We start from the raw sequence: 24947 nt of genomic DNA on the forward strand, positions 1-24947 counted from the left end.
GGTGGTTCAGTGGTAGAATTCTCACTTTCCATGTTTGATTCCTGGCCAATGCACCTCAGGCACAGCCACCATCTGTCAGTGGGTGTTTGTGTGTTGCTGTGATGCTGGATGGACTTTAGCAGAGCTTCCAGACTAAGATGGACTAGGAAGAAAGGCCTGGTGATCTACTTCCAAACATCAGCCAATGAAAACCCTGTAGATCACAACAGTTCCTTTGCAACCCATCATGAGGACCGGGTAGTGTTTCATTGCGTTGTGCATGGGGTCGCCATGAGTCAAGGGCCAACTTGATGACAGCTGACAACAACAATCAACATTATAGCCCTTAGCAGGCGTTCAGTCTCTTTCAGGATAGAGTTGTGAGTGGAGCGCAGGTGGTAGATGTTAGCACTCCTTCCTTCATGGTGAAGTGGCTTGCTTAATTAATGGGTGTTTGGTTTTAAGAAAAAGGAAACAAGATGTGTGAGTGCTCTTGTTTAGTGAGCTGTAGCCTGAATGCTGAGCAAAATGTGACACGTTTCAGTTCGGCTCTTCTCAAAGGCCCAGAAGGTGAAAGGACTTTAGGGCTCACTTGAAATATGGTTGGAATTTTCCTCAAGTACCCAGACACCAATATTTCATTAATCTTCCCAAGTGTGTAGGAAGGTATCAGATAATGGCATCCTTCATGCAGAGGAAGAAGTCTGCCCAGAGAGGCTGTGATAGGGCTCTTGACAAAGGCGTTTTGTAAGGCCTCTAAAGCCCCAACTCAGTTTATGAAAACACACATGGCTGAAGGCAATCGATGAATTTGCTTGCAAAGAATCTTCTGTCTTTTCAGTGAGCATTTAGGTTAGAGATAGGGCCCCTTGAGATCGTCTTTATCAAAACACACTCACAGAACCTGGTCCGAGGGCTCTAATTTAGGCAGGTGCATCAGATGACACTAACTTGATTTCTTCAGTGACTCAGAATCTGCAAAACTGACGTGTAAGCTTGTTATCACACAGGGTGACCAGCTCAATATGTGTCGATTGGTTTTAATTTTCCTGCACTTTTCCTTTGCCTTTTTGACTCTTTCTTGTACGTTTTCCTGCAGGTCAACGTTTATCCTGTCCAATCTCCTCTAGTTATCTGGCAGTGTTGCCAAGGAGGTTGAACCCAGCACATGTTTTCAATAACCTTTCCTGGGAAGTGTGTCGATCCTCATTACTCACAGATTCCACACCTGTGAATTCGTCTCCTCACTACAATTTATTTGTAACCTCCTATTAGTACACACATGGCATGTCTGTGTCATTCACGGCTGTGCACAGAGTGGCGAAAAGATCGAGTCCCTCGATGAGCGTGTTCTCAGCCGAGGTCAACCAGGCGACGCTGCCTTCTTGTTTCAGCTCTGACACTGTAAACAACTGCTCTTTTTTCACGTTTTATGCTTTTAGTTGGTGGTTTCGCTGTTTAAAACGGCCCCCAAGTGTAGTGCTGAAGTGCTGTCTAGTGTTCCTAGGTGCTGGAAAGCTGTGGTGTGCCTAATGGAGAAAATACTTGAGTTAGATAAGCTTCACTCAGGCCTAGTTACAGTGCTGTTGACTGTGAGTTCATTGCTGATGATCAACAGTATACGCTAAATAAGGTGTCTTTAAGCAGAAACACACATAAGACAAGATTATGAATTGCCCCGTCGGTGAAATCGTTATGACCAGAGGCTCAAAGGAGCCTGACCCTGTATTTCCCCTACAGCAGTGGTTCAGTATTCACTAATTCAGTGCTGCAGTGACATTACAGAGAGTAAATAATGAGAACTGACTATCATATGCACCCGTAAACCCGTGGCCATTGAGTCGATTCCGACTCACGGCGACCCCATGTGTTGCAGAGTAGAAATGCTCCATAGGATTTCCTTGGCTCTAATCTTTATGGAAGCAGATCGCCAGGCCTTTCTTTCTTTCAGTGGTGCTGCTGGGTGGGTTCGAACCACCAACCTTTAGGTTAGTAGCCAATGGCAAACCGCTTATGCCACCCAGAGGCCTCTATCATGTGTACGTGTGATATATGAGAGACTGATTAATTGAATCTGGTGTAGGGGAGACTGGAGGGTGTATTTATCTTCATTCTCCAACTGCATAAGTTCATATATATACACATACAGACACACACACACACACACACACACACACAGACCTACATAAAGATAGCATGTTGGTCTGTTGCCGTATTTGCAGCTCTGATGTATTGGCCCAGATATATTCACTGCTTCAGTCTGTCAAGAATCAAGTAATTCACGTTTCTGTAAAGACAAGTACCTTCTATCATTTGACATGATAAGATATATATGGTCCTTGCTTCTGGAGTGGAGCCCTGGTGGCACAATGATTAAGAGCTCGACTGCTAACCAAAAGGTCAACAGTTCAAATCCACCAGCTGCTCCTTAGAAATCCTATGGGGGAGTTCTACTGTGTCCTATAGGGTTGCTATGAGTTGGAATCGACTTGACAGCATTCGGTTTTGGTTTTCGGGTTTACTTCTGGAAGCCTTATTATATAATTTTAACTTCATTTGAAGCTGCCTAATTTACTTGTTTTTATCTGAAATAAATACAACCTCTCGCTGCTGGCTCTGCTGTCTATTTGTGCTTCCCTCCCGCTACTTTCTGCCCGTTCAGGAAGGCACAGTGACAGGATGTGGCTTCTATTCCTGTGGACAGTGTCTGCAGGGGCTGCTTTGATGGTTGATCTTGACTTTACTGCACTCCTGTCACCCTGGTGTCCTGTTCCTTTCTGGAGGCTAGGGGTCCTTATCCCTATTTCCTATTGCTCTGCGGTGTTTTGTGTGACCAGTGTTCACCCTTCCACCCCAGCATGCGTGCGTCTGTCTCTGGACCTACTTTCCACCCATTGTTTCAGATCCTCTTCAACATTGAGAGGTACCTTTAAAAAATTTGTTTTAACGCTTTCTCTCTGTACTTTTATTAGGGTAAGACTACATTTTTCATGCATGCTGCCCAGAACAAGGTGGAGGTCTGTGTCACTCTTTAGCCCATTGTTTCCTGATTGTGGGAGGGACAGAAATGTGAACGTCAGTCTCGTCGGTGATTAATTTAGCAGATAGAGACCAACGAGAGGAGGGCCTGCAAGGGTCTGTTAAGAGTAGGGGCCCGTGTGGAAGTGCCAAATGCAGAGGGGGCCCGAGCTTCTGCTGCTCTCCACCCCTGGGCTATGCTGACATTATTGGAGCCACTTGCAGCAGCATTTCTTTGCATCTGCCGAAGGACAAGCCTGCCTTCTGTATTTGAACAGCTTGCCCTGTCAGCATGATGTAATGTTGTTATTTATAGGCTCAGGAAAAAGGCAACACAGGAAGAGAAATCATTCTCTCAAGTTCTGTTAATTGTTGTCTTCTCTGCCTCCCTCCTACGTGGTTCTCTTCATTACCTCGGGCATCGAGGCATAGGGTGGCCATTTATTCTTAGTAGTACACAAAATGAGAGATTGATTTAATCTGGTGTAGGGGAGACCAGAGGGTGTATTTATCTTCTCTCTCCAACTAGATAAGTTCATACTGTGTGGTTTAATGACTCTGTTCACTGGAATGAGAAGAAGACAGTAACCCAGATTGCTAATAATTAAAACTCATTTGTTATTCTTTAACCGTATCTTTACAAGCTGTTGAGCTGAAAAGCAAGTAGAAGGTTAATATTGATTTATATCCCTAAGCTCATTAAGTGTGCATAAGAGGATGAGCTTCCCTTGCCTGCATAGCCATAGTCCTAAGGGTAGAAGTGAAATGCGTAGCCTATTGTTAGGTGTCCTTGATAGCAATATTGCTAAACCATTTCTGCTACTCAGCAGCATTAGTGCTGAACTGCTTATAAGTAAGAGGGGTTTTAATAGTGTGTGCTTCTTTGTGCAACAGGTGACAAGGAGGTCCTCTCATTTTAAAATACCTATATAATAGTTTATTTTAAGAAGTTAAGCAGCTTTATACATATAATCTGAGAAGCTGGACTATATGAAGAACATAGCATCAGAATTGGAGGGAGACTCATTAACAACCTGCTATAGGCAGATGACACACCCTTGCTTGCTGAAAGCAAAGAGGACTTGAAGCACTTACTGATGAAAATCAAAGACTACAGCCTTCAGTATGGATTACACTTCAACATAAAAAACCAAAAATCCTCACAAATGGACTAATAAACAACATCGTGATAAACAGAGAAAACATTGACGTTGTCAAGGATTTCGTTTTACTGGGAGCCGTAATCAACACCCATGGAAGCAACAGTCAGTAAATCAAAAGACGCATTGCATTGGGCATATCTGCTGCAAAAGACCTCTTTAAAGTGTTAAGAAGCAAAGATGTCACTTTGAGGACTAAGGTGTGCCTGACCAAAGCCATGGTATTTTCAATCACCTCATATGCACGTGAAAGCTGGACAGTGAATAAGGAAGCCTGAAGAAGAATTGATGCCTTTGAATTATGGTGTTGGCAAATATTGACTATACCATGGACTGCCAGAAGAATGAACAAATCTGTCTTGGAAGAAGTACAGCTAGAATGCCCCTTAGAGATGAGGATGGTGAGACTTCGTCTCATGTACTTTGGACATGTTATCAGGAGAGATCATTCCCTGGAGAAGGACATCATGCTTGGTACAGTAGAGGGTCAGCGAAAAAGAGGAAGACCATCAATGAGATTGATTGACACAGTGGCTGCAACAATGGGCTCAAACATAGCAATAACTGTGAGGATGGTGCAGGACCAGGCAGTGTTTTGTTCTGTTGTACATAGGTTTGCTATGAGTCTGAACTGACTGGACGGCACCTAACACAATAAGATAAAAGTAACAACCCAGTGATAATTAAATTCTAATTCATTTTACTTTAAATTATTTTGTCTTTAATATACACATAGGAGGCTTTATGCAGTTTTGTTTACAAATCTAATGTCTACGTGTACTAACATAGTTTTTATAAATCACTGGTACACAGAATGTTTAGATTTCCATTGTGTTAATAATAGGATATTTCCCTGTTGTTGAGAAATTGTGTTAGGATATTTAACTGTTTTTGTTTCCCCATTATTTCTCAGTATCTCGTTGTGATAACAAGTACTACAAAAATATCTTCGTATTTTTTTCTTATTTCCTTAGGGTATAACTCCAGTGGTGCCATTGTTAGAATCAGACAGTATGAACAGCCCTGTGGCTCTTATTATATGAGGAGAGATTATACTGAAGAAATGTTGTTGTTAGGTGCCACCGAGTTGGTTCCAACTCGTAGAGACCATATGTACAACAGAACGAAACAAAGTCTCAGTCGCGCGCCACCCTCACAGTTGTTCTGTGCCTGAGCCCGTTGTTGTAGCCACTGTGTCTCTCCATTTTGTTGAGGGTCTTCCTCTCTTTTGCTGACCCTTACTTTAACAAACATGATGGCCTTCTCAAGGGACTGGTCACTCTTGATAACATGTACAAAGTACATGAGACAAAGCCTCGCCATCCTTGCTTCTAAGAGGCATTGGCTGTACTTCTTCCAAGACAGATTTGTTTGTTCTTTTGGCCGTCCATGGTATATTCAGTATTCTTTGCCAACACCATAATTCAGAGGCATCAGTTCTTTGTATTCCTTATTTGTTCAGATTTTGCGTACATATGAGGTGATTGAAAACACCATGGCTTTGGTCAGATGCACTTTCATCCTCAAGGTGACATCTTGCTTTTTAACATTTGAAAGAGATCTTTTGCAGCAGATTTGCCCAATGCAATACGACCTTTGATTTCTTGACTGCTGCTTTCATGGGCATTGATTGTGGAACCAAGTAAAATGAAATCCTTGACAACTTCAGTATTTCCTCTGTTTATCATGATGTTGCTTATTAGTCCAGTTGTGAGGATTTTTGTTTTATTATGTTGAAGTGTAATCATACTAAAGGCTATAGTCTTTGATCTTCATCAGTAAGTGCTTCAAATCCTCTTTGCTTTCATCAAGCAAGGTTGTGTTTTGCATACAGCAGGCTGTTAATGAGTCTCCCTCCAATCCTAATGCCAGCTTCTTAGATTATTTGCTCAGCATACAGATTGAATAAGTATGGTGAAAGGATACAACCCTTACACACACATTCTTGATTTTAAACCGTGCAGTATCCCCTTGTTTTGTTTGAATGACTGCCTCTTGGTCTGTGTACAGGTTCCTCATGAGCGCAATTAAGTGTTCTAGAATTCCCATTCTTCACAGTGTTATCCATAATTTGTTACGGTCCACACAGTTGAATGCCTTTGCGTAGTCAATAAAACACAGGTAGACATCTTTCTGGTATTCTCTGCTTTCAGCCAAGATCCATCCAACATCAGCAATGATATCCCTCATTCCATGTCCTCCTCTGAATCCCAAGGTCAGAGTATAATTATTTATTATTTTTGTGCATGGTATCAGCAGCAATGTTCCTCCTTATAGTTTTGTTACTTATATTTCTATATGTGTGCAAATTAACGTAATATAAAGATAGTTCTCCAAATGTTACTGAAGACACTCTATGTTCATGTATCAGAGGCTTAATATTGTTGAGATGGCGTACTCCCCAAACTGACCTACAGATTCATTGCAATCCCTATCAAAATCGTAGATTGTTTTTTTTTGCAGCAGTTGACAGACTGATCCTAAAATTCATAGGGGAACTCAAGGGATCAAGAGTAAGCAAAACTATCTTGTTTAGGAAGAACAAGGTTGGAAGACTCACACCTCCCCATTTTAATACTTACTACAAAGCTACCAAAATCAACACAAGTGTGGTACTAGCATAAGAATAGGCAGGTAGATCAATGACATAGAGTTGAAAGTCAAGAAATAAACCTTTACGCTTATGATCACTAGACATATGCCAAGCGTGCCGAGACAATTCAGTGGCAAATACTGTCCTTGCAACAAATGGTGATGGGACAACTGGATATCCACATGCAAACAGTGAAGTTGGAGCCCTACTGCACAGCATACACAAAAATTAACTCAAAATGAATCACAGACCCAAATGTAAGAGTTAAAACTATAAAACTCTCTGGTAGGTCAATGACTTCTTAGCTATGGCACCAAAAGCACAAACTATAAAAGAAAAAATAGAGAAATAGGACTACATCAAAACTGAACACTTGGCACCATCAAAAAATTGAAAAGATAGTTTATAGAGTGGAAGAAAATATTTGCAAATTATATATGTAATAAGGGACTTGTATCCAGAATATGTAAAGGAATCTTACAACTCAAAAAGACAAATAGCCCAATTAAACAATGGGCAAAAGATCTGAATAGACATTTCTCCAAAGACATGCAAATGGTCAATAAGTAAGTGAAAAGATGCCCAACATCATAAGTCATTGAGGAAATGCAAATCAAAATGATAGTTAGATACTATTTCACACACACTAGGATGGCTGTAATCAAAAAGACAGACAGTACCAAGTGTTGGAGAGGAAGTGGAGAAAATGGAACCCTTATTTATTTGCTGGTGGGAATGTAAAATGGCGCAGTTTTGGCAGTTCCGAAAAAGTTGAACTTGGTGTTATCATGTGACCCAGCCAGTCCACTCCTGGGAAATACCCAAGAGAAATGAAAACATGTGTCCATATTATTATTCATATAGCCAAAAAGTGGAAACAATTTAAATGTCCATCAACTGATGAATGGATAAACAAAGCATGGCATATCCATACAATGAAATATTATTCAGCCATAAAAAGGACTGAAGTACTGATTGATGCCACAGCATGGATGAATCTTGAAAATATGCTAAGTGAAAGAAGCCAGTCGCAAAAGACCATAATTGTATGATTTCATTTATATAAAATCTATACAATAGGCAAATCTGTAGAGGCAGAGAACAGATTATTGCTTGTTTGGGGTAGGAGTGGGTGGAGGAGAGTGTGGGGTGACTGCTAATGGATATGGAATTTGTCAGATGATGAAAATATTCTAAACTTTATGCTGATGGTTGTGCAACTCTGTGAATATACTGAAAACCATTGAATTGTACACTTTAAATGTATGACTTTTATGATACAGGAATTATATCTCAATAAAGATGTTTTTAAAAAGTATTACTGAGAATGTGTATTTTCTATATGACTATATATCTTTTTTCCCTTTGGAAATAAACTGTTGATTCAATCAAGTTTGATGACTTTTAAACAAGAAATATTTTCCTTATACATATTCCAAAATCTAAATGTATAATACAGTCTTTAGTTAGGTTTATCATTATTTTCCCTATTCGATTACTTTCATTTTGAGAATTATCATTATGTTTTATTGAGTAAATTTTGAACATTCAAACATATAAACATTTATTGTTACAAGAGACTTCATTTCTTCAGAAATAAAGTTCATCTTCCTTCCCAAACTGAAGTGCATAGACTATTTTCTTTTAGATTGTAAAATTGATGTTTTAAAAACTGTCTTAAAAAACCCACTGCTGTCAAGTCCGTTCTGACTCATAGTGGCTGTCTAGGACAGAGTAGAACTGCTCCATAGGTTTCCAAGGCTGTAATCTTTACAGATTGCCACATCTTTCTCCCGCGAGCAGTGTGTGGGTTCAAACTACTGACCTTTTGATTGGCAACTGAGTGCTTTAACCACCGTGCCACCAGTGCTCCTCAAAACCTGTCCTACTTATTGTATTCTCATACTTCTTTGCATGTCTGAGATGTGGATGTGATTTCATGCTGATCCTTAAGTGTAATTCTGGGATATTAACACTTTTGATTCAAGAGTGTTTTCCTGTTATTGAATTAAATTCTTTAAAAGATGGACTCTAGTTTTGAAATGTCTTTATATATCAGATACACGCACACGCACACATACACACACATGTATCAGTTTTTAAATTACTGTTGCATAATTTTGATAATTGTAATTTTATAATATATCTTGAAAAGAACAAATACATCGTTATTGCCTTTAAAAATATATGCTAATTAGTATTTTTATCCACTTGTTCTTTACATGTATTTAGCTCTCAGTTTATCAGGTTCTGTATATTATAGGGAAATTTTGACATTATATTTATAATATTTCTTACTCATTACTGAGGCTATTTCTTCCTTTAGCCATGTCACCCGTTATTTCTCCTATTAAGACTTTGTACTTTTTTTTGCAAACATCTGTTCTCTGTATAGTAAACGGGGGTCCAGGTAAGATAAGTATGTGCAGGTATACACAGTTATTTTGGAATAAGGAGAAACTGGAATTGAGACCTTCTTTTCTAATCCGACATTCTTGCTAGTACATCCTCTGCTTTTATTTGCTAATGAATTAAACACATATTTAAATATGTGTATATTTACATAAATATGTAAATACTTACACAAACATGTAAATATATTTAAATATACTCATATGTGCATATATACACATTTAAACATGAATATATGTAAATATAAATATTCAGGAGGGCTTGTTCTTACTAGGCTTTAGAAATAAACTTGATTTCTTTTTAGAAATGAGTTGATCAGTAGAATATCTTTTTTACATTTTGGAGAAGCAAGTCACTTAAAGTAATTAAACCATCAGTAAGGATTTGAAAGCACTCTCCTATAATTCATTGCTGTTAAGTACACTTTTGAAGTCAGTTCTTTAATAACTTCCCTTATTTCTTCTATAATGATTTAATATGTAATATTTACTTATTGTTATATCCATTTTAGTATTATAGTTTTTCTGTTTTCACTTATTACTTTTTAAACATAAAACTAAATACTATTTCCAGCTATATAAAAATCTGATATTATTTTTGATTGTATTAATTAGTATGTTCTTACTTTTATGACTAGGCTTTTGAATTATACTGTTGGTTTGTATAAAGAGATTCAATTTTTTATCAATTCCTTTTTTAATTTCATTTTATTTCTAGTTTTCATTAATTTAGCTTGTTTCATTGTTTTCTTATTAACTTCATCATGAGGTATTTGTCTTATTAGAATTGTGAAGTGTTTGGGTTTTGGTTTAGGGATTTGATTGTATTTATTGAAATTCTGCCTGCATTTCTTCATTTATTTTACTTGACAGTGTTTGGGGAGAGGGGGCTAAAAATTTGGTATTATTTCATGTCTCTTTTGTCTTATGCTATAATTAATTATAATTAATCTTAATCTTATTAATGTCATTGGGTCAACTGTGTGGTGAAACCTACCTACTCTGATGCCCCTTACTTGCCATCTGTGGCACTTGTCCTCTGCCTGACAGTAGTGTGTGGTTGAGCGCTCAAGCTACTGACAGAAGTCAGCTGCAGGACTCAGGCCTGGCTCCTCCTCTTTCCGGCTGAGTGACCCTGGGTGAAATCCTTAATCTCGCTCTTTTTTTTTTTTAAATCACTTTTTTTTAAAGTTTAGTTTTTTGGTGGTAAAATATATGTTAAAGTTTGCCATTTTTAGGTGTACAATTCAGTGGCATTAATTATACTTGCATTGTTGTGGAACTATCACCATTATCAATTTCCAAAATGTTTTCATCACCCTAAACAGAAACTCTGTACCCATTAAGCAATAACTGCCCATCCCCTCCACCCACCATCCCCTGGTAACCTCTAATCTACTTTCTTTCTCTATGCATTTGCCTATTCTAGATATTTTATATAAACGGAATCATGTAATATTTGTCTTTTTGTGTTTGACTCCTTTCACTTACACAGTGTTTTCGAGGTTCATCCATGTCATAGTGTGTATCAGGACTTCATTGCTTTTTACAGCTAAATAATATTCTATTGTATGTACTGGTATGTACCACATATTGTTAATCCATTCGTCTGTTGATGGACATTTGGGATGTTTACACCTTTTGACTATTGTGAATAATGCTGCAATGAACATTGACGTACAAGTGTGTGTTTGAGATGCTGTTTTTAATTCTTTGGCGTGTATACCTAGGATTGGGATTGCTGGGACATGTGGTAATTTTCTATGCTTAACTTTTTGAGGAACCACCAGACTTTTCGACAGTGGCTGCACCATTTTACATTCCCACTGGCAATGCATGAGGATTCCAATTTCTCCACATTCTCGCCAAAATTTGTTATTTTCCATTTTTTGATCCTAGCCATTCTGGTGGGTGCGAAGTGGTATCTCACTGTGGTATTGACTTGCATTTCCATGGTGACTAATGACGTTAAGCACCTTCTCGTGCTTATTGGCTATTTGTATATCTTCTTTGAAAAAATGTCTGTTCAAGTAAGTCCTTTGCCCATTTTTTAATTGCTTCATCTCTTTAAACCATACTTTCCTCCTCAGTGAAACAGGGACCGTAGAAGTACCTATGGCAGAGTTTTGCTGTAAGGATGAAGTGAGGTAATAATCTTGGCAGGCATATGAGCGTGTGGCACTCCGAGTAAGTGCCTGGCTTTGGTTAGCGAAGAATAATGGCCCTGCTGTGGCAATGACCCTACAGGTGAAAACGGTAGAGTTCGCGCATAGTGGAGATCAGGACTGCGGGGAGGCAGACATGTGAGCAGATGCAGACATGGCCAGTCCCTGAGAAACATAAAAACAGGTATTTGTTGCCTTTGATGAGAAAGGCCGTCTGTGTGGTGCCAAGAAAAATAGAAAAAGTCCCCGCCCACAAGAAACTTACAGTCTAATCGTGAAGATAGCAACATGAATGCACAAGAAGGTAATAGCACAAAGCAATACAAGGAGAGTGCCAAGTGAATGAGTGACTATTGTGGGTGGGTGGGGGAAGGCTGGGGCAGTGGAGACACAGGAGGTAGGACCTGAGAGGAAGGGAGACCGGGTGTAAAATGAGGAGGCAGTAGAACATGGAGGTCAGCAGTGTTGGCTCTGGAGTCAGACTGACGAGATTCGAATTCAGTGGCTCCACCTCTGACAGTTGTGAGTCCTTCAGCATAGTGCGCAGATTGAAGGAGCTGCTCCACAAAGAGTGTTTGCCATCTTAACAGACGTGTGGTTAAGAGGGCCACATGTGTTAGCTTTTATGATGACAGTGTTGAGATCAGATTAGCTTGTTAAGGCAGCATTCTTTACAAACTGTTTACTTAGCTTCTTCATGGCCAGCATCAGAATGTACATTTCCCGCTAACTTGTTTTGTTTAAAGGATACATCTTAATTTGAGAACACGGTAAAATACAAAAGTGCATCAAGGAGCAGACACAAACTTTGCATTCCAGAAATAACTACTGTTTACACTTTGCTAGATACCAGAGTATTGACTGTAATTACGAGTTGGACAGCTATACCTTCTAGATGGTTATTTATAATGCTCTCTAGAGGACTCCTTATGTCAAAAATTTATAGATAGATATCTGGCTGCCATTAAGTCACCTCCAACTCATTGAGACCTTATGCACAATAGCACGAAATGCTGCCCCAGTCCTACATCATCCTCACAATTGCTGACATGTTCAAGTCCACCATTGCAGCTATTGTGACAATCCATTTCACTGAGGGTCTCCCTCACCCTCACTAGCCCTCTGCTTCACCAGACATGATGTGTTTTTCTGGCAATTGAGTGTTCCAAATAATGTGTCCAAAGCAAGTGAGTCAGACAGTGTTCTGTTGTGATTCATAAGGTTTTCTCTGGCTGATTTTTGGAAGTAGATTGCCAGGCCTTTCTTCCTAGTCTGTCTTTTTCTGGAAGTTCACGAACTAGATAGTAGACAAGAATTATCTTAGGTGAAGAGAAGGACAACACACATTACAGGAGAAGTCAGCACAACGGGACTAAACCAAAGCTAATAGCCAGGTGCCTCATGGATATTAGGTATCTCTTGGTTCTTTGTTCTTCGGTTTAACACACACACACACACATTCACATACCCATACACTCTACTTGCTGAGTATTTATTTTATTCTTTAAAAATCCCGTGAACCAAAAGGGACAGGCGCTGGTTGAATGGACGTGGGAAATCCGGGGCAGAAAGGAGGAGTGTGCTGTCACAGTATAGGAAGAGCAACTAGGGTCACATAACATTGTGTGTATAAATTTTTGTATGAGAAAGTAACTTAACTGTAAACTTTCACTTAGAGCACAATTAAAAAAAAAAATAAAAAGCCCTGAGGGAAAAAAATGCAAAAAAATAATCCCATGAATTTTGCCTATATTTAACAAACCTTTTGTTTATCAGCTACTTAAACCACCTTAAAAGATTTTGTCTATGTTCTACAAACTACAAACTCATTTATCTAATAGGATTGAATATTCTCAAAAGCAAATGCACGTGAGAGCTATGGACACGGGACAGCCTTCCCCAGCAGCTGAGTCAACAGGGACTTTTGGGTTCTTCAGTTTGCCGCTGTGATACTTATCTCTTCTTGAGCATTTGGCCCAGCAGAACTGGGTTATTCAAACATTATTTTAATGCTGGTAGTCTGGCTCCTCAGACCTTTTTGTTTGTGAACTATTTTGGTCATTTAACATTAAATACAGTTTGGAGGCAGTACGAAAGGAAATTGCTTGCTTCAGAAGCAAAGTCTTACGTTATAGATTCAGGGGCGTCTGGAACTTGATGTCCCTTTGGCACTGTAGTCTGGGCCAAGCCCCCAAAAGAGCTTTGCCTTGTTTCCGTTTCCACTTCTTTCGCAGCTCTAGAAGGGGGACCTTTTGTTGGGTAGCTGAATTTAGTGACTTCTCCCAGTGTGGCATTACTAGTGGACTTCTTTAACTAGAGCAGACTGTAACCGTTATAGACCCCAGGCTTCATGTGCTGAATCTGAAAACTAATTGTTTAATTAGTGCTCTTGTGTCTTCTTAGTTGTAATTTGAGGTCTTTACTTTCTAAAGGGCTTTAAAAATATATTAATGCAGAAATAATAAGGAAAACCTTCATTTTTTAAATCGGGTAGAAAATGTTACTTGTAGTCACTCCATCCCTTCATGTTACGTTTCATTTTTCTTCGTCCCTGTCAGTCCAAAGAACGTACACGTGTTTGTTTGGGTTTTAGGCAAGAGTATATACTTGTATATTTGTGGTGGGATCTTAACTTACAGATCTTAATTACGCCTGCTAGATAAAATCTGGAGTTTCTCCTGGGGGGTCTGCAACATTTTGTGAGAAGCTTAATTGCCACTCACTTCAAGTGTGTGCTCTGAATGATGGAAACAATGCTGTGATTCATTTCCCAGAGCAATTAATAGTGTATACTGATGTGCACCTAATTTTAAAGACAAGGTACCTTTCTGAAGATCATTTTATTTATATGAGTTCATTTATTTCAACATCCCCCCGAGAGTTTAAAGAAGACAAATTATTTCCTAAGGCATAAAATGGTGTTGGTTATAAATTAGCTCTGAAATTTGATGCTGTTGATGCAAATTTAATATTATTTGCTACACTCTGTGCCCATTAAGAAAAAATTTAAATTATGGTGATTTAAAAATTATAAATTAAGTATTCAATTGAAAGATGTGACTTTAAAGTGAACTAATTATTTACGTAGTTCCAGAGCACAGAAAAATACAAAAGTGTTTTCAACTCGTTCTACAAGTCTGGCATTACTGTGATACTAAAACTCTTCAAGGAGAGCACTTGAGCAGAAAACTGTAGGTCAATCTCATTCTGAATATAGAAATTCTAAATAAATATTAGCAAATCAAATCCAACAATGTATTTTTAAGTGCCACATTATAATCTTGTAGGATCCTGGGTGGCACAAATGATTTGCACTTGACTACTAACCTAAAGGTTGATGGTTCAGACCCACCCAGCAGTGCCACAGAAGAAAGTCCTGGCAGTCTGCTTCTGTAAAGAGTACAGCCAAGACAACTCTATGGAGCAGTTTTACTCTGTAACACATGTGGTCACCATGAGTCAGAATCAACTCAGTGGTAATGGGTTTGATTTTTTTTAGGGTTTATTCCAAAAAGGCAAGAGTGGTTCAGTCTCAGGAAATGTGTTCCTATTTTTCCCTGTTAGGAAAGGAATTCATACCCATTGCTGTCAAGTCAGTTCTGACTCATAGGACCGCATAGGGTTTCCAAGGCTGTAAATCTCTACGGAAGCAGACTGCCACATCTTTCTCCAGCAGAGCCTTTTGGTTAGCAGTGGATTGCTTTAACCACTGCGCCACCAGGGATCCTTTCATGATTCCCTGTGTTTAGGAAAGGAATTCATAAAACCACATAATCCCATCAATAGATACCCAAATGTTCCTTAATAAAATGTACTGCCTAGTCCATATTTTCAAAAACCAAGGTAACTTTTAGCAAATTAGAAATAGAAGGAAATTTCTTTATTTGGTAAAAATGGCATCCACTAAACACCTGCAGTAAACCATATTTAATGGTGAAACATTAGACACAGCATCATTAAAGATGGGAATAAAGCAAGGGTGCCTGCTATGATTGCTGCTATTCAGTATTTTAACTGGTGGTCCTAGCCAATTAACAAGAATGTGTATTGCAAAGGATGAGACAAAGCTGTCATTATTTGCAAATGATTTGACTGTCTCCCTAGAAATCCAGGAGAAAAATGAAAACAAACCAAAAAACCATGAAAACTCATGACTATGATAAACTAACAAATATAAAATCAACTTGCAAACACCAAAAGTTTTCCTGTGCACCAGCAACACTTGGAGAATAGAATGGAGAAACAAGCCCCTTTTACCTCTTACAGTTGCCGCAAATATTATGAAATGCCTAGAATGAACCTATCAAGAACCATGTTCAGCCTACCAGAAGGAAACCATGCATTTGGCTAAAGGACAGAAAAGAAGTCCTGGATGAGTGGAGAAACGTGCTATCTCTGTAGCGTAGAGGCAATGGCTCCAGATAATGTTTCCTTTCAAAGAGCTCCATTTTTTCATCGTTTAAAATTTTTTTTAATTATGGTGATACATATACATTTATATATATATCTGTTGCCGTGGAATCGATTCCGACTCACAGCAACTATTGGACAGAGTAGAACTGCCCCACAGTGTTTTCAAGGAGTGGCTGGTGGATTCTCACTGCTGACCTTTTGGTTAGCAGCCAAGCTCTTAACCATTGCACCACCAGGACTCTGTCTCTCTCTCTATATATATAAACAGAACATTGCCATTTCAACCATGTTTACACATACAGTTCACTGAGATTAATTACATTCCCCGTGTTGTGCAACCATCACCACTGTTTCCAAATTTTTCATCACCCTTAACAGAAACTCAGTGCCCATTAAGCAATACCCCCTCCCCACTTCCCCCTACAAAGGGCGACATTTAATATGGAAAAGTCTCAGGCTTTTTGTTCTTCATGGCTTGCTTTGGGAGTAGATAAAGCTAGCCAACATTTTTCCTCATTTTACAAGCGAGAAAACAGGCTTCAAGTGATTTTGCAACACAGCAAGTCAGTTTTTCGAGACAAAAGCCTACACTGTAATGTCTAACGCTTCACTTAGTGGCTTTTTTATAGTAGTCCATTTCCAAATTCTCTTCATGCCAGGGTATGTGTATGTGTTTAAAGGTTAAACTGTGACTAGAGTATTAAATGGAGATCATTCTTCTTTTTTTGCTTGTTTCTGGATATTTTATTTTATAATCATAAAAACTCCCACAGATCATTTTTTATTTTAAATTATTTTGATGAAAAAGGAAAATATATTTCCACTATTTTAATGGCTAGTCATTGTATTCCTCAGTGAGTGATCAGGATAGTACTAGAATTAATTTTGTGGTTGTGCTCACTCTTGTCATTAAACTCCAGTATACGGTCTCAGTACTTTCAAGTTCTATTACAGTGCTGGGTAACAGAAAAAACATGGTAATTTCATCACCATTTAATTTTTAAAGAAATGTACTGTATTAATTTCCTAGGACTATGTAACAAATTACCCCAAAACTGGTGGCTTAAAACAGTGAAAATTTATTCTCTCAAAATTCTGGAGGCTGGAAATCCGAAATCAGTTCACTGGGCTGAAATCAAGGTGTCAGCAGGGCAGGGCTCCCTCCAGAGGCTCTGGGGGATAATACATTCCTTGCCTCTTGCAGCTCTGGGGGATAATACATTCCTTGCCTCTTGCAGCTTCTAGTAGCTGTTGGCATTCCTTGGCTTGTGGTCCCATCACTGCAGTCTCTGCAGTCTTCGGTCATTGCCTTTTCCGCCTGTCTGTGGATACATGCGGTTGCATTTAAGGCCCACCTGCAAAATCCAGGATGATCTCCCCATCTCAGAATACTTAATTTAATCACATCTACAAAGAATCTTTTTCCAAATAAGGTAATATTTACAGATTCTAGGGATTAAGACCTGATATCTTTGGCGGTCTTTATTCGGCCTTCGATATACATGCACCCTTCCCTGGTGATAACACCCTTTGGAGGCAATCAGCAGAGTTTGAATCCTAGTCAATTGTTAGCATGTTGACCTTGAGCAAGTTGTTTAACCTCTTTGACCTTCAGCTTCTACATCTGAAAATGAAACTAATGCATGCCTTTCTTAGAGTATTTGAAGCAGTTTAAAAAAAAAAAAGAAGAAACAGTATTGATCCAAATATTGCTTCTTGGTTTCTTTTTTTTTAACTTGGATTCAAAGCTTTGTTTTGACTAGCACCATCCCTGGCAGGTAGTGGTTGCCCAGTAAATGTTTACTGAAGGGCAGTGTGGTATTGATCTGTCCTGCACTGAACTTGCAGCTGGGGACAGCTCACTGGGCATGACCCATTCAGAATATGGTAACTGAGGGCCATTAACTTAGCAAACGGGCAGATGTGTGCACAGCAGAACCCCTAAGGTTGAGGTTTCTGTGTAAATGTGCTAAGTCAAGTTTGTTTATGATGCAGGAAGAAGACTGTTGATACAGAGAGGGAAAAGTCAGAGATGGGTTGGAATGAGTGTCCAGATCTGTACACACACTCTTCATAAAATATTGATTGAGTGATAATATCCCCTTTGGTATTTTGGCTGTGTACTTACAACCAGTGTAAATGGCTTCAGAGTTGTGGGCGTGTTTCCCATTCCTGTGCAGTTCCTCCAGCTCAGTTTTAAGCTGCTTGAGAACAGGAATTAGTGATATGGTGAGATGTAGCTCCTGTGGCTGCCTGATCAGCTTTCATGGGTGGTGATAAAGTATCCAGTGCTACAGCTGGAACCTCCCTGACAACAGAGAGTGGAGTGTCGCTTTGGGGCATGGACAGGTATTGATCTAGCCTTGGCTTTGGTTAATGAGTCATTTGGCTTACAAAGCCCCTGAGTCACAGACTGTTCTGAGATGACCTTGCTGACTCAGGAGTACATTTGTGTTCCAGAGCTTCCTGCAGAGAGCGGGTGAGGCTAAAGAAGCTGAGGAAGGGGTGGAGCTGGTTCCTCAGAGCTGTCTGTAGCTTCTCTTCTGTGACCCTTTGTGTGGCGCCTGGCTGACTGTGGAAGGAAGAGGCAGTCAGGAGCACTGGGGAGGGAGTGACTGAGGAGCAGCAGAGGGAAACACGGGGAAGCACAGAGAGGAAGGATGGAAGGAAAAGCCTAAGCCTGAGTGTATGGGCAGGGAGAGCTGCTCAGGCCCCAGCTGGGCAGCAAGAAAGGAACGCTCCTAGACAGGCATCATGGTGAGGAGCCTCTCTAGTCTCTGGGGCATTTAGGATTTATATTTATTATTCATACATGATATTTAATATCTACCAATGCCTTGTTGTTGTTCTAGTTGTTAGTTGCTGTGGAGTCAACACCGACTCATGGTGACCCCATGTACAACAGAACAAAATGGTGTCCGGTCCTCATTATCTTCTCCATGTTGGTCTGTTCGAGTCTGTTGTTACTGCCACTGTGTATTTTGAATGCCTTCCAACCTAGTGAACTCGTCTTCCAGCACTATATCAGACAATATTCTGTTGTGATTCATAGGGTTTTCATTGGCTGATTTTGTGAAGTAGATCACCAGGCCTTTCTTCCTAGTCTTAGTCTGGAACCTCTGCTGAAACCTGTCTACCATGGGTGACCCTGCTGGGGTTTGAAATACTGGTGGCATAGCTTCTGGCATCACAGCAACATGCAAGCCCTCACAGTATGACAAACTGACAGATGGGTGGTGGATCAGTGCCTTAGCTAGGATTTAATCTAACCCTTTTTATCCTGGGGATACTTTTTAGGTTCTCTTCCCAAGTACTTGTGTTACCAGGTTGGCAGACTTTGAAAGAGATTTTTAGTGGAAGAAAAAACTAAATGTATTTAATCAGGAATAAGTAGAACAGACATTTGAGAGTCTGTTGGGTTCTTGACAGCATTAGATAAAAGCAAAAGTCGAAAATGTAATCTGGATCCTCAGAGAATTTCAGAATTGTTGACAGAGGAGATTTGATGATCAGAAGCAATTGGAGAACAGTATTCTGAGTTAAAAAACCAAACTATAAATTGCATGGTGTAGAGAGTGAGTGGGTCACATCAGAGAGACCAGCGAGGACTGGGCTAACTGGGAATGCCTTCCTTCATTCACTCAGAACTGATTGAGAATCTTTCTGTGCCAGGTATTTTGCCAGGGTAGGTATACAAAGAAGGAGGAAATGTAGTCCCTGCCCTTTTAGAACTTGTCTGCTAACAGGGAGCTAGATTAGCAAGCAATTATAGTATAACAAGTTCTATTGTGGAAATATAAAGAGTGTGGTAGGAGAAGGTGGCTCTGAGTTCTTGCCTCAGCTGGAACCTGCTGTCCTAGCAGAAGGGAGGCTATGGTATTGTAAGGAGTCATGCTTTTCTGTTTCAGATAACAAGGAAAAAGACAGTGTTGAATTATCATGATTGTAAGGTTAATGACAGATCCTAGCCAGTAACTCTGCTTTCATTTTTTTCCTTAGTGTCAAATCAACAGTGCCTTGACTTCTTTCCACTCTGCTTTGGAACTTGCAGTAGATCAGAGAGAAATTCAACATGTGTGTCTGTATGAAATTGGTAAATATGAAATGTCTGTCCAGCTTCTTGTTCTGAAATAGTATCAATGCTTGCTTGTGCAATTTTTCATTATTAATGCTATTCAATTTATGTCTTTGTAAAACACTTGCTGCCTTATACAAGAATGACTATTATCATAGCATATGTAATGATACTTATCATTCTGATTCTAATTACTACTTTAAAATATTATGTTCTTTATAACAGTTTGATTTTAGGATAATAGGTAATGTTAAATGAGTTGACTAATAACCATTTATAAATACCTTATTGGACTGCACGTTCAAATTCAAAACTATTTGTTTACCAGTGTTTACCTAAGAATAAAAATATGATATAGGAGAGTTAGGCGGGTGCCTTCCAATGCAAGCTCTTCCATCAGTAGGTCTGAAACCTTGGACAAGCTTCTTAAGCCCTCTGAGCCACATTGTTGCCACTGGAGTTAAGTTGCCTCCCCCTGTGGCAATTGGGAGGTTTAGATGAAATAACATTGTACAGAGCATCTGGTGAGGGCCTGGAAAACAGAAGGCACTCCAGAAATGTTCGCTGCTTCCTTCTGCTTCTCTCCCACTAGAGATAAATTTATAAGCAGACTTTGAAGTACTTATTTATCTGAGATTTTCCCCCTCCTTCTCCAAAGTTGTCGCTGTGAGTCTTTTGCTGACTTCTCTACAATTCTCCAATCTCATTGCGTTAGTAATTCCATAATCCTTTTAGGTAACATGGAGCCCTGGTGACGCAGTGGTTAAAGAGTTCAGCCTCTAACCAAAAGGTCGGCAGTTTGAATCCACCAGCGGCTCCTTGGAAACCCTATGGGGTAGTTCTACTCTGTCGTGCAGGGTCGCTTTGAGTCGGAATCGACTCAACGGCAATGGATTGGTTTGTTTGTTTTTTTAGGTAACAGTTGCTTCATTATGCTGAGAACTTTGGACTTGAAACAAAAAAAAAAATTTTTTTAAATAAGGAGTTCATATGTTTTAAGCTTAATACTATGAGGTCACATCATGTAGCACGTAGAAAGGAAATGGACAAGGAGTAGAGTGAGGAGAAATGATGATAGTGATGGGAACCCAAAGGGAAATTGGAATCCAAAAAGCTCTCTGCAGAGGGACAGCAGGGAAGAAATGGAGAGAGTGTAGGGAGGTGACTGGCATCTGTTAGGTCAGAACCCTAAGATGTCTGCCACTTGCTTCACCTGCCGTGGGCATAATTGTGTTCTTGAATTATGTTTTAAACCTCCATGATGACTTAGGGAGAAGAGTTGAAGTATCATCCAAGGGAATATGTATTTGTTTGTAATTTAAACTCTGCTGGTGTTCTGTTTAGTGGCTATAATGTAGAATGAAATGTGTTTCAGAGGACTTGAATAAAAAACCTAGCTTTGGTAGCCTTTTTTTTTTGGTACACCATTTCAAAGTCTATGACAGTATAGAATGTTAGAGCTGAAAGAAGCTTAGAAATCATCTAACCCAACACCCAGGCATTAGGAAGGTTAAATCAGACAAGAAATAGTAAAATCAGAATTCGGATTTCCTATTAAAATTCCATGCTGCCTTCCACCTCTATTTTGCATCTAATTCAAATCTCATATCTATTAGAGGATATCTATATCCTGATGTCTACTGTAGAATGAAAATAATTAGCCCAAATTTTTACCCCCAAAATGCCACTTTCATATCATATCCCATAGAATTAGACACTGAATTTTCTGGAAATGTGAATTTTCCCCCCATAGTTTAAATGGCACCTCCAAGATCATACAAGTATTTATTGACACATCTGATATGAGAATTTTCTTTTTATGGAGGCAGTAGTGTATAAAGGACAGAACTTCGGCTTTCTGTCTGCAGTTCTTCCCTCTTAGCTGTGTGGTCTTGAGCAAGTCACAAAACCCCTTGATGCTTTAGGTGTTCTTATTGGTGAGATAAGGATCCCATCACCCACCTTTGCAAGGTGGTAGTAAGGGTTACCCATTGTGGTTGAGTCAATTCTGACTCATAACGACCCCTTAGGACAGAGTGGAACTGCCCCACAGGGTTTCCTAGACTGTAATCTTTATGGAAGCAGACTACCACATCTTTCTCCCATGGAAAGTTGGTGGGATCAAACTGCCAACCTTTCGGTTAGCAGCTGAGTGCTTAACCACTGCACCACCAGGGCTCCTGTAGTAAAGGTTAAAAAAGAAAAAAAAAACTCGTTGCTGTCAAGTCGATTCCGACTCACAGTGACCCTATAGGACACAGTGGAGTGCCCCGTAGGGTTTCCAAGGTGCAGCTGGTGGATTCAAACTTCTGACCTTTTGGTTAGCAGCTGTAGCTCTCAACCACTGCGCCACCAGGGTTCCAAGTAAGGGTTAGAGAGGAGTATATAAAGTGCTAGCACAGTGCTTAGCACACAGTTGGGGCTCAATGGATGGTAGCTACCGCTGTTAACAGGAGCCCTGTGGGTCAGTGATTAATCGCTCGGCTGCTAACTTAAAGGTCAGCGGTTCGAACCCACCAGCTGCTTCATGGTAGAAGAATGTGGCAGTCTGCTTCTGTAAAGATTACAGCCTTGGAAACCCTATGAGGCAGTTCTACCCTGTCCTATAGGGTCTCTATGAGTCAGAATCAACTCAATGGCAATGAGTGTACTGCTGTTAACAAGAGGATTAAAATTCCTGTCACGTCAGTTACTGCTATTCTTTACAGCAGTAAAAAACCATGTTTGGGTCCAGGGAACATGGGATTCTTTCTCAGCTCCCCTGCCAGTTTGCAGAGGCCAGGGTGGGCAAGTATTAATTTCTGACTGGCTTGCTCTCTACCTCTCATATAAAGATTTGTGAATTAATAAGAATAATGAATAAGACATTTTTAGTTAGTCACTATGTACATAACCTCATGGCGTTGCTTCCACTTCTTTTTCTGAGCCCGTACCTTCTCTTGGAGAAATACTACACGTACTTAGGCTAATCTCTCAATTGTGTGAGGCAAGGTGGAGTATTTTCCTAGAAATCTTTAAACCACTCTCTACTATACTGCTTAGTCAGTTGTGAAATAAGAAATGCTTGTCTTATTCACAACTTCACAATGAAAGTATGAAGTTTTGAGTAAGACAAACACTCCAGTTCCTTAAGGTGAAAAAATAATTTTTTAAGTGTTCAGGTCGTTTACATAGAACACTCAAAGAGAAAGATAGCAGTATCAGAGATTGGTAGCTTCAACGGGATCAAAAGCTGACGACTTTATGGTAATACGCTAAAGTCTGCCTTCCTTAGGTTGGTGCAGCATGATCGAGCTGAACTTCAAGGATGCGTTTGATTCCTTTGAGAGGCTAAAAAACGAGTCCAGATGGTCGCAGTGCTATTACGCCTATTTAACTGCAGGTAAGTCGACCGTGGTCTGCACTGCCGCATTTCTGTATTATGAGCTAGGTCGCTTGCCCTTGGTAGAGAGGAGAGGGGTGACACAGTTTTCCCCAGCCCATGAATGTTTTGTTCTGCCAGCTACATAGCAGCTGCATACAGCGTTCACTCACCCAGCTGAACTCCGAGAAACTCAGTTCTGTACACCATGCCCCATTGCCCACCTTCCCCTCCTGGGCCTGCTTTGGTTATATGCTACTGAGAAAGAAATGCTTGTTGTGAGGTTCTCCCGTTTTTGTCCTAAACAGCCTCAACCTACCCTTACCTACTTCCTTTACTTCCTGTGATTTTTTTTTTTAATTAGGAATTTAAAGAAATTTTAAGAATTTAGTGTATCTTTTAAATTGTGTTAATATTTTTATTTGGATTGTTAGTGCCCTGGTTACAAAGATGCACATAGGTTTCGAGTAGTCTGCCCCCACCTTGTTTTACGTAGTAAGCAGTTGCCTTTGAGTCCATTCTGACTCATGGAACCCCAATTGTGTCAGAGTACAACTGTACTCTATAGGGTTTCAGTGGCTGATTTTTTGGAAGTAGATCGCCAGGCCTTTCTTCTGAGGCATTGTTATATTTACAGTGTGATTTTGCAGAACATGAGGTATTTCAGTACTCATACATCACTGTAGCAGTAGTTTGTAAAATTAGTTGCTTTTTACTCTTGTATGAGGAGATCCAGGATCCCTGGTGGTATAGTGGTTAAAGCACTCGGCTGCTAACCAGTAGGTGAGTAGTTTGAACCCATCAGCCACTTCGTGGGAGAAAGATGTGGCAGTTTGCTTCTGTGAAGATTACAGCCTTGGAAACTCTTGGGGCAATTCTACTCTGTCCTGTAGGGTTGCTGTGATCTACGGCAAGGGATTTTTGTTTTGTTTTTATGAGGAGATAGTTAAAGACGTGCTGCCACCTGGTGGACAAGAGGGTTGTCTGCGCCCTGAGGTATGTACTGTGCTAGGGTGGTTTAGAATTGTAGAGATGTGCAACTGAAGAAACCCAAGTGGTTATACATTTTCTCCCTTTTAAGCAAGTTGTACATAAACCTTTTCAGATGTGTGAAGTAATGTATCTACTAACAACGAACTTTCCTTATGCAACCATTTAAACAATTCTTTTCCTTGTAATTCAAGGCTAATCCAAACATTACTTTAAATACCTCCTTATCTCTTTTGTTACCATTGGCATAAATGGTATACCAGCCACTTTTTATGCCTCTGGACCTCAGAGGTAAGGTGTTATTCCAGTTCTAATGCGTTTAGCATCAAGGTGGGTCCCTTTTGAAATGTATTAAGCTTAGCAGACCAGAGTTGGAGCCTCATTGTTGTGTAGGTTGAACATTCTATTAGGCGGTGCTTCCTGGATGTGTTAGTTTTGTAAACTTTTGCCTTTTTTTCCCCTTTATTTCTCTGAGATAAGGCTTGCAAGCTGTCTCAGTCATCTGGTGCTGCTCCAACAGAAATACCACAAGTGGATGGCTTTATAAAGAGAAATTTATTCTCTCACAGTCCAGTAAGCTGCAAGTCCAAATTCAGGGCATCAGCTCCAGGGGAACGCTTTCTCCATCGGCTCTGGAGGAAAGTCCATGTCATCAGTCTTCCTTTGGTCTGGGAGCTTCTCTATGCAGGAACCTCAGGTCCAAAGGACGCGCTCTGCTCCCAGCACTGCTTTCTTGGTGGTATGAGGTTCCCATGTGTCTCTGCTCACTTCTCTCTTTTATG

The 24947-nt window shown here is 39.9% G+C and overlaps 1 protein-coding gene across 3 annotated transcripts in view; it reads left to right on the plus strand.

Annotated features, from left to right (window-relative positions):
- The window catches only part of TTC39C (tetratricopeptide repeat domain 39C), a 46549-nt gene that overhangs the window by 4251 nt on the left and 17351 nt on the right, over positions 1 to 24947 (plus strand). For all 3 annotated transcript variants that reach the window (XM_023742074.1, XM_023742075.1, XM_023742073.1), the window contains exons 3-4: positions 19739 to 19832; positions 23089 to 23196. In XM_023742074.1, coding sequence (XP_023597842.1) covers positions 19739 to 19832; positions 23089 to 23196 — 202 coding nt within the window. The remainder of the gene's footprint in view (positions 1 to 19738; positions 19833 to 23088; positions 23197 to 24947) is intronic.

Source organism: Trichechus manatus, unplaced genomic scaffold (genome assembly GCF_000243295.1).
Source record: "Trichechus manatus latirostris isolate Lorelei unplaced genomic scaffold, TriManLat1.0 scaffold00199, whole genome shotgun sequence".
NCBI lineage: Eukaryota > Metazoa > Chordata > Mammalia > Sirenia > Trichechidae > Trichechus > Trichechus manatus.